At 48.6% G+C, this 10,703-nt stretch overlaps 1 protein-coding gene across 2 annotated transcripts in view; it reads left to right on the top strand.

Moving 5' to 3' along the window:
* Positions 1-10,703, top strand: part of CLASP1 (cytoplasmic linker associated protein 1) — a 275,021-nt gene that overhangs the window by 236,729 nt on the left and 27,589 nt on the right. For both annotated transcript variants that reach the window (XM_007456358.1, XM_007456359.1), the window contains 2 exons: positions 2,952-3,102; positions 8,362-8,608. In XM_007456358.1, the coding sequence (XP_007456420.1) occupies positions 2,952-3,102; positions 8,362-8,608 (398 nt within the window). The remainder of the gene's footprint in view (positions 1-2,951; positions 3,103-8,361; positions 8,609-10,703) is intronic.

Genomic DNA, 10,703 nt, shown 5'->3' with positions numbered 1-10,703 from the left:
TCCCTACAAAATGACAAAGAAGCAGCTCTCAGAAGGCACACTTCCTGTCTCCGCCTTTTCTTTCCTTGGCGACCTGACCTCACGCATCTCCCCGCCTGCGCTGTGCAGCCTTTCCACAGGGTGAGGCCAGAGCCTTCTTCTGCCTCGGTATTGGGTGCCCTGGCCTGACCTCAGGTCAGTGAGTATTGACCGATTGAGCAACTCTTCCTAATCTAAAGAACCCTATGGAAACCTTTCTGGAGTCTAATCACAGTGTTTACAGACTCCTAGGACCTGGCCTTTAACCTAAGGGATTATACCTCCGAGCTAAAAGAAGACAGAATGTGAGGGCAGGTGGCAGATTGGGGTTCACCCAACCAGGTCTCTTCTAAGCAGAGCTGCTGCCTCCCCCTTGCTGTTCCCTTGTGGGTATTGCTTGTCAGGACCACATCACCTGTGATTCCCTGATGACGGCATCCACGGGAATGTCCTTTTTCCCTATGAAATAAGGGCTCACGGGTATTGATTGGAAAAAATGCAAACGCCAGAACGTGAAATGGCAAGGAAAGCAACACTGTCTGCTTCCCTTTAGAGGAAAATAATGCTCTCTCTCACCTGGAGCTCACAGTTTCCACTTCATACCAAGGAGATGCTTCAAAGCTCAAGCTAGTGAGTCTAAAAGGAGTGTCCCCAATAGACTGTGCCTGGCCGTGCACACGTTCTCCTAAATTGGAAGTCTGAGTTGGTTTATTAATTGAAAGTAAGAAGGAGGAACATTAACTGGCAGAATTCTTTATTCTCCTATTTTAAACAGAGGCTGCTATCATGCTGAAGTTATGTGAACCGAAATGAGGTATTTTAAGAAAGTTCAGGGTAGGAATAATGGGATGAACTACATGAAACCTAACATCTTCTGAAGCGACATGGAGAATAATATTGTGACATCCCTTAAAAGCTGAACGTCCCCCAGACTTCCTTCTGTCCATCCCTCCATCCTTCCTGTTTTGTTTTTTTCCCTTTTGCATGGGCTATGTTACTCTTTTTGGTTGTTGTGATTAAAAGTATTTTCAGGCATCTTTTTACATCTCGTATACATATTTTTTGTTTAAGTCATATTCAGCCTTTATTTATGAAAAACGGTGTACTGGCCAGATGTATAAATGCCTTTGCTCACACATAAGCTGGTGCTGTGCTGTTCTAGAAGGGGCCGGGGAGGGGAGCGGTCAGGGGGCCCCAGTGCTCCCCAGTCACGCTTTCTTCATGCTAAAGGGGTATTGCCTCTTAGACAGATAATGTTATGAACTTAGAAGGGGTTGAAATCTTGAATTCTGTTCAGGTTTTTGATTCCGCTTCCTGCCAGTGTATACACGGAGTCTTAGCTGTAAACGTGTTGAAGCTCACATTTCTTTTTGTTTGATGGCCAGAGCCAGTCTTTGAGTTGGTGTGTGTTTTTGTGAGCCCTCCAAGTGCATTTGGGGTGTCTGTGTTCTTTCATTCATCAGAAGAGAAGAATGGGTTCTACCTGGGCCAGCTTTGCAACCTGGAGGTTGCAGGAGAGTGAATTCATCTCGCAGGGTGAATGAATTCAGATCTTGTACTCTCGCAGGACCCATCCGGCCATAGAAAACACTCGGGTCATTACAGCCTCCAGCCAGTAGAGGTCTGGCTACTCCAAGTGAGGGCTGTTCAAATCTTGTCTTGTACATGTGCTCAAACCTTAAAAAAAAAAAAAAAAAAAGTGTGTGTGTTGAGGGGGAGGTTGGTAAACATTATTTGTTTTTTTAAGTTACAGGGAAGTTTCCTCTCAACAGAATGCACAGGACTGGCTGGGTTGCCCTTGGCCAGGGTTCCCACCAGTGGGTGACTGGTTTCAGTTATTTCTCTTTGGAAGAAGAGAAAGATCGGTCTTCTTTAGTCCTTAATAATGAATGTTGTTGAATGCTTACTTATATACAGCCAAGGATTCTTTTACTGTCCTTGGCAATTCTCAGTATAGCTCAGGACTGTCTGGAGATTAAATTAGACCAACTCATCCGATTTTTTCTTGAATACTTTCTTGGAGCAAGTGAGGATTTATTCTTTTTGAGGGAAGGTAATGGTTTTTGTTCTTAGGATCTTCTGTCTGTTTCAGTGTAATTTTCAAACATCTAAAGGTCACTTGTTGATACATTGCATTACACCAGAAGGCTGCTGAGGATTTTTGCTTTACTTTGTGTTTTGCTATGCTAAATGTCTGAAAGGACAACAGTTGACGTCACTTTTCTGTAAGGGACAAATATTTCTTGCTTTTTGGAGTGCTTTTAGATATTCATCTGGAAGTGTGACTCACCTTTATAAGATATGCTTTTACTGTAAAACTCCCACTATCCGCATCTAGAAGAATTTGGTTATTCAAGCAAATTCCTGGATTAGATGGCGTGAAAGGCTTTCAGGAGTCCGTTGGTGGATCTGACTTTGAGGCATTTTCTACTCTGGGGTTTTATTTCATAGGTTTCTGGTACTGGTGAGCATAACCCAGCTTTCTGAGGTCATGCACTTTGCTCCTTTAAAATTTGTATGTAATAACTAGCTTTCTTTTCATTTATTTGTACATTTGAGACCAGTAACAACCAAACTGCTTTTTTTCCATCTTCAAGATACGAAAGTTATTTTTCCACGTCCATTACTACCTCGCGCATCGTCACCAGGTGTCACTCTTTGAGTTCCTGCATTCTCGTGGTTCTTGTTGTCTCCCACTGGCTCTTATTGAGTGCTGATGTCATGTGTTTGGGACCAGATCTGACAAGGAAGCTGTACGATTCAATTGTCCAGTGGTGGTACTCTTAACAAAAGACGTCTTCCTTATCATTCCAAATCACCTAAAGAAACTATAATTATGTCTTACTCCGTAAATGATGAGAAGTCATTTTTACCCATACCTCAATTTTATGCATGTGCCTTAATTTAAGAAATGAAATATTTTTGCTCTTCAGCATGCTGGACTATGATACCGAGAACCTGAACTCTGAAGAAATCTATAGTTCTTTGCGTGGAGTGACAGAAGCCATCGAAAAGTTTAGTTTTCGAAGCCAGGAGGATCTGAATGAGCCCATTAAAAGAGACGGCAGGAAGGACTGTGATGTCGTGAGTACCCGCAGGCTAACAGGGCCACTCATCAGTGAGGGGGCGGTCACCACCCAGGCCGGTAGAGAGCTGTGTGTCCCTTAAGGGATAGTCCTGAACGCTGACCGCGGGGATTACTGAACTCCAACGTTATTTTTATCTCGTAGTTAGAATGGTATGATTTTAAGAGGCCCAAGGCAACTTTACGAAATTGCAGCAGCCCTCAGCTATCTTGGTGAAGAATGTTAAATGCCCTTTTTCTCAGCTGGCTTCCATTTATCCTGGACACGTTTTTGTTCCTCTGATAATGATAAAAACAGTGAGCCTGCGCCCGACGCCAGCGTGGCTCTCCGGGAGCTGCAGCCTCCTGCAGAGGGGCAGAGTGGCGCAGGACAGATCTGCAGAGGAGGCGATGTCACCCTCTGAGCACGGAGGCCACGGGGTCACGAGGCACTTGTCGGGTCAAGTAGGAGGTTGTCGTCTGAGAGGGACCTGTGAGAAGGCAGAGGGAGGGGAGTGGGCATGGCGGGAGAGAGAGGGTGAGCGTGCCCTGGTGTTGGGGGGGCCCTGGGAAGAGAAGGGCGCTCACACCAGGGGGTGCACAGCCATCGTCCAGACTACTCTGGGGTCCCTGAAGAATCTGAAGGATTTTTAACCAGGGAAGTGGCATGGTCCCACGCACGTCTGAGGAGGGTCACTGTCACTCTGCAATGGGGAGTGACCCCGGAGGGATCTGGGTCGGATAGCGCATGAGCAGAAGTGGGAGAGCCGGGGTGTCCGGCAGGGACTGTTAAGGAAGTGCTGCTGCACCGCAGTGAGGCGATGTCACGGGGAGAAGAGGCGATGTGGACCCCTATGGAGCACAGTGAGACACCCAAGCAGACGCAGCCATGGGCCTTCGGGTACGCAGCCTGGAGTTGAGGCTGGCGATTTGGGCTGCAGGTGGAGGTTTGAGAGACACTGACTAGATGCTTGATGGTAACTAAAGTAAAGTAAGTGAAATCAGCCAAGTGGAGGAGGGTAAGGGCCGAATCCTCAGGAGTATCACCACTAAGGGAAAGACAGAAGAAGCGGGCTCAAGAAGGAGAACAGAGGAGCATATGGCATCCTGGAATTTGAGGGGGGCTTTCGGGAAGGACGTTCCAGCCAAAGGGATCTCGAGTCAGACGTGGACTGAAAGGGCCCCACTGGATCTTTTTTTTACTGTCTGCATTAAATAGTCTATTATAATCTAGAATATTTAAACCACACAGTTACTCACCAGTGTTTGGATGTAGGGCCAAGACCTTTTCTTTGAGATTGGGCCCCCGTCTGGACTTCCATCTTCTTTTTCTTAAATAGCTTTCAGACCTAATCACAGTCTGCGGTTTCCAGGGTTAGTTTCTCGGGGAGCCCATTGGGTGTTGTGAGCAGAGCTGAGAGCAGAGCTGGGAGTGGACACGAGGTCACAGTGGGCCAAGGGCCGACTTGAGCACAGGCTGGAGCAAGGAGGGGCCGATGGCGGGTGTGCAGTGGGAGAGACCCAGCCCGTGTGGAGAGAAAGGTGTTGGCTCTGCAGTGGGGGCAGTGAACGATTCATGGACACGGGTCCTTAAGGACATGGGGAGGTGGCGAGATGGGGGCCCTGGGGGAGCGGGTTGGCCTTAGCCAGGAAGGAGGGGAGCGGGCCTGTGGGAGCAGGAATTGGAGGGTGTCCACGCTGGCAGCTCTGCTGTCCACGGGCAGCGCTTGTGCTGAGGAGACGGGAAAGGCTTCTGAAGTGCATGTGAGGAACTTGGGGTCAGGTGTGGTTCTCATCAGGGAAACAGAAGTCCTGCCAGGAATAGCAGAGGCCCCAGCAGAAGCTGGATGATGGAGGTATATAGCCAGCATGTAAAGAAAAGAAGGAAGAAACAACATCTTTAGAGAGAGCCACCATTAACACTTGGGTGTGCATCTTTCTGTTCCCTTAGGTGTACCTGTATATGTCTGTATGTGTAGGGGTGTATGGAGTGTGTTCTTTACGGTAAAGGTGACTCCATAGGGTGCCTCCTGTTTGGTGTAGTCTTTCACGTGCCTTCTTGTGGCTGGATGATAGCTCAGCCTAAGGATATGTGCCACAGTCATGTCCTCGGTGCCCTATTTGGGAACGTTTAAGTTGTTTCCAACTTTTCAAAGTATGAAAAAACACCGTGCCAGATGTTGAAAGGAATGGGGGGAAGGTGGAGAGAGCAGGCCCGTACCAGGATGGGGAAGCGGGGGGCCGGGAGGGGCTGCGGGACTGGCAGGGGGTGGCAGACGGGGCGCTGAAGGCTCTAGGTTCGGAGGGGCGGGGAGGGGAAAAGGAAGAGTTGAGGAAGTCCAAAGTCTGCACCTTCGCCACTCGTCACCAAATGTTAGCTAAGAAGCCGCTGTAAAACTGCACTAAGTGTGGAAGAGTCAGGCACCAGCATCTCTCTGCTCAAGCTTGACCAGCGGGCCCAGTCTGGTCAGATGGAGTCCGTCAGGGCGCAGGTCACATCCAGGGGGAGGGTGGGTCACACAGGCAGAGACGGACACAAACGCGTGCATGTCCAGCCTCTTCCGGGCAGTTACAGAAATCCCACAGGCAGATTCTGAGGTTCCATTTCTTTGTTACAAGTAGAAATCAGAGCACTTGATGCCAGAAGGGACATCAGGAACGAGTGTAGTACTGATGGCCTGGAAAATTGATGCGGCTCTTTTGGAGCTTAGTGAAAAGTCATATTCAGCAAAAGCGATTTTAAGTTTCATATCCTTTATCCAAAAATCTAACTTTTGGCAATCTGCGCCGAGTAACAAACTTGACAAAAGGAAAGAAAGACGTTATTTACACAAAGTAGCTTATTTTAGCATTATTTATAATAGCAAGAAACAAAAACATTAAGGAAAACACAGAAGGGGAATCATGCAGTAAATCTTATTAAAACACAAGAAATAGTGGTGTGATTAAACATTATGGCTGCAAAATCTTTATTTACGTGGGACATGCTGATCCTTTGAGGAAGGCAAAATATATGCTGTTCTGTGCACTGTGATTCCCACTCTATAAAATCTGTATGCAGACAGAGACTGGGGTAATATAATATACCGAGTTAAGATAGTACGATTTTGTTGTTAAAAGTGATTAGTATTAGGAGTTTAGTTTTCTTTTTTTCAATAAATTATTTTATTTTATTTATTTTTGGCTGCATCGGGTTTTCGCTGCTGCGCGCGGGCTTTCTCTAGTTGCGGCGAGAGGGGGGCTCCTCCTGATTGCGGTGCACAGGCTTCTTCTCACTGCGGTGGCTTCTCTTGTTGCGGAGCACAGGCTCTAGGTACAAGGGCTTCAGTAGTTGTGGCTCACGGGCCCTAGAGCGCAGGCTCAGTAGTTGTGGCGCACGGGCTTAGTTGCTCCGTGGCATGTGGGGTCTTCCTGGACCAGGGCTCCAACCCACGTCCCCTGCATTGGCAGGCGGATTCTTAACCACTGCGCCACCAGGGAAGCCCTAGCTTTCTTTTTTGAATGTCTGAAGTTTTTAAACCCTTTCTCCTTTTAAAAATAATCTTTTCATTATATTAATCATATATGTTTTACTTTTAGAAGAGAGTTACAAAGAAAAAAATTAAAATTATCCATGAATCATCTTATACCGAGAGAAAGCCTGTTAAGTCTCATTTTGTTCATGTCTGTACACATATTATATATTCTTTTATATCCTAACAGTTATATTAGGACAAAATCTTCTGGGTGGGATGTGTAAGAACCAAACACATCCCAGCAGTTCCACTAGGTGTATATTCCAAAGGAATTGAAAGAAAGGACTTGAACAGATATTTGTGTACCAGTGTTCAGAGCGGTGTTAGGCACAGTAGCCCAAAGGTGGAAGCAGCCCAAGTGTCCATCAACAAATAAATGGATAAACAAAACGTAATATGCACATGCAGTAGAATATTATTCAGCCTTAAAAAGGAATGTAATACTGACACATGTTACAACATGACTGGACCTTTAAAACATTATGCTAAGTGAAATAAGCCAGACACAGAAAGACAAACACTGTGTGATTCCACTTATATGATGTCCCTAGAGCAGTCAAATTCATAGAGACAGAAAGTAGAACAGAGGTTTCCAGGGCTGGAAGGGGCAGGGAGTTATTATTTAATAGGTACAGAGTTTCGGTTGGGGAAGATGAAAAAGTTTTGCCCAAAATGTAACGTAGTGGTAATGGTTACACCACATTGTGAATGTATTTAATGTCACTGGATTATACGCGTATGAATTACATGATTGAATTTTGAACATACATATATAAAACTACAATAAAAACCGCACAAAGGCATAAGCGTGGGTGACAGCGGTGCACCTTGTCAGCAGCACGAGTAAAAAGTGCCACAGGGCTCACCAGGGTGGTCTGGCTGCCTGGAAATGGTTCCCCCACTGTCCTATAGTCACGCGTCTGAGAGGAGGGAAGTGACCGTTTTGCTCTGTCCCCTGCAGTCAGCCACACTTGCTCTGTTCCCTGCAAAGGGAGCCAGACAGGCCAGTGGGCGCAGAAGAAAGGACCTCGGGGAGAGAAGGGGGTCAGAAACATGACACAAGGGCCAGGGGCCCAGAGGTTTAACTAGTTGAAGACAAAACTCAGCGCCTATCAGGAAAAACATTTTCAGACAATGTTAAAGACCTGTTCTTTGACCAGTGTAAAGACCAGTTCTGAGAGGCAGAAATCCCCAAAGGAAAAGCCATCTGCCTGGGGGATGTCATGTTCTCCATAGTGAGACGTTTCACCACTTGAGGGGAATATAGCAGGGGACTCGTGGGTGGTGGGACCACTGTAGGTCTCGAGAGGGTCATCGGGGGAGCATTTGTCCATGGCGTTGTGTCAGGGTGTCAGTGAGAAAACCCAACCTGTCGGTGGTGAAGGCAAGTTGGCTGGGGTGTTGTGGGCACCTGAGGTTCCTGGGGAACTGGGGGTGCCAGGTGTGCAGACTGCCTTCTCAAGGGCTCCTCAGAATTTCATGTCACTGATCTGTCAGAAATGAGTCAAATTAGTCAGCAAATGCAAAGTAAAACAGACATTCCTTGTAAACTAATGAATGAATAGATGACAACATCAGCGTGTTCTGTCCCCTCTGAGGTAGCTTATGAGCTAGGTATTTACAAATGGAGGCACTAACAACCGTCCTTTTGTCAGTGGCCAGACTTCAAGTGAGAAATCTCTGACTCTCCTAATAATTATGAACATTTAAAGGAAAAGTTTGAGACAAGCACTGAAAATGAACTGACAATGTGCTGTGTCCCAGGTGTCCCGCGACAGTGGCATCACCTCCCCCGCCACTGAGGGCCGGGGCGGCAGCGACGCAGTGGAAGGAGGCCGGACGGCTCTGGACAATAAGACCTCCCTCCTCAACACCCAGCCCCCGCGCGCCTTCCCGGGGCCACGGGCGCGGGACTACAGCCCCTACCCCTACTCGGACACCATCAGCACCTATGACAAGACGGCCCTGAAGGAGGCCATGTTCGATGACGACATGGAGCAGCTACGAGACGGTCTGTCTCTCCCGGTGCCACTCTCCCCCCACCCCCCAACCAGGGCAGCTCCGGGCACGCGAGGGTGGACTGGGGGCCTGCTCTGCTCAGTCGTCTGTGCGCCTGGGCGCGGGGGCACACAGAGGACCCACGGGGAAGGCCTTGCGAGGAACCATGACCCGGGCGGTGGTGAGAGCGGGCGTGGGCAATGGGGCGCCTGGGTGCAGCCTTTGGTGTGTGCTTTCCCCTCCCGCGCTGTGGCCGGGAGGCCCGTAGCCCTGTTGGGTGGCTTCCTGCTGCGCTCTCAGCAGCATTTGAGCCAGGTCTCCCGAGCTGCTTGTGTCACCTTCGGTCCTGTAGGTGGGGAGGGGATCTAACCTGCCCTGGGCACCTGCGTGGCATGTGCTGGCTGCTGAGACAGGGATCATTCCCATCATACGGGTTAGGAAACTGAGGTCCAGAAAGGTGAAGTTACTGCCCCAAGTATAATAACACACTTGATATGGAGCAGAACTGGTCTGGGTTTTTTTCTGACACTTGTGTTAAGACCAGTGTCCATTACTGAGTAACAAGTGAGTGAGTACCTATTGCTATGAAGTATTTTTATCTGGAAGTTCTTTTTTTCTCTTTGCACCTCACTGGCGTGTTCATTTGTTTTGGTTTATTTCAACTTACTAATTAATTTTTAAAATCTTATATATGTATACTTTGTTTCCAAGCCTGCTATTTTATGTTGTTTTCAATTTTGAATGAAGAATTATATTAGGACCTTAAATCAGAATTCTAAGCAGTTAACATTCAGTGAAGGCCTACTGTGTGTCGCGAAGGTTGTGGCTTGCCAGGGCTGGCTGTGCAGGGAAACGAGACACAGCCCCCGGCCCCAGAGTGCAAGGCCCGTCAGGGGAAACAGGCTCATCGTGGTGGCAGGCGTAGAGGCGAGGGCCATGTTAGCAGTGGCTGCTGGATCCAGGGGAACATGAAGGGAAGAAAACTGCGCTCTCGGTGGTTCAGGCAGTGATGGGACCCTAAGACAGAAGGGAAGGCCTTCCATGGTCTGAAAGCACAAGTAGCTTCAGGGGCTTGAGAGCATGACCCCTTGGCTGTTGATTGCTACTTGCCGGTGGGGAGCAGGTCGGTCTGTACCCAGCCGTCCGTCTGCTGGGCAGGAGGCTGGTGGTTGAGGGTTGACTTGGACTTGCGCTGCCTAGGAGTTGTGGACCGTTGCCTTTCTTTGCTCATAGAGCTGGCACAGCGTTTAACTTACCCAGTTGTTGGTCTTGTTTAAGACAGACTGGAGATTGGGATGTTGGCTGTAATTTATCCACTAACCATATGCTAAAAGGCGTAAAGGAAAAGGTAGGATGGCAGGGGCGGAGATGAAAGGGTTCTTGAAGACATCAACTTTCTGATTCTTAGAAGCTAAAGAAATACGTGAGTACAAATTTAGGTTCCTAATGATTTGTCTTTGTTTTTTCATCCTTTCTACTTAAAGTGAATATTCAGAGTTGAGGTCTCTTAAAACAGGGGTCCCCACCCCCCGGGCCGTGGGACCGGTACCAGTCCGTGGCCTGTTAGGAGCCGGGCCGCACAGCAGGACACTTGAGCGGCGGGTGAGCGAGCGAAGCTTCATCTGCTTCCCATCCCTCACGTCACCGCCTGGACCATCCCCCAGCCCCAGCCCCGGTCCAGGGAAAAATTGTCTTCCACGAAACTGGTCCCCGGTGCCAAAAAGGTTGGGGACTGCTGTCTTAAAAGAACACAGGAAGAGAAAGGATATGCCCCTCTTCCATATAAATCACACCCAAGTCCCCGCAAGCAGTTACGCTACGTGATGTTGGCAGGCCCGGCGGTCTGTGAATGGACAGTCTGTGGGTAGCCTAGACACCGTGATCCGTGTTTGTTTACACTCTGGACACCCAAGAATGGAATGGGGATGAGTGGGTCAGACACGGCGGTGGAGGGCCTAGAGGAAACTGCCCAGTGGGTCTGAGAGTAGTGAGGGTGTTCCTGGCAGGGCCTGGCTGAGGATGGTTGCAGGGAGCAGAGTTGGGAAGAAGACGATGCAGGAGGGGCTTTGCGGGGGTTCCTCCTCTTTGCCTGAAATAGGAGGGAAAGA

This window comes from Lipotes vexillifer, unplaced genomic scaffold (genome assembly GCF_000442215.2).
Source record: "Lipotes vexillifer unplaced genomic scaffold, Lipotes_vexillifer_v1.1 scaffold3, whole genome shotgun sequence".
NCBI classification, from domain to species: Eukaryota; Metazoa; Chordata; class Mammalia; order Artiodactyla; family Lipotidae; genus Lipotes; species Lipotes vexillifer.
Note: the sequence above shows the minus strand (reverse complement) of the source record. Positions and strands in the feature narration are given on the sequence as shown.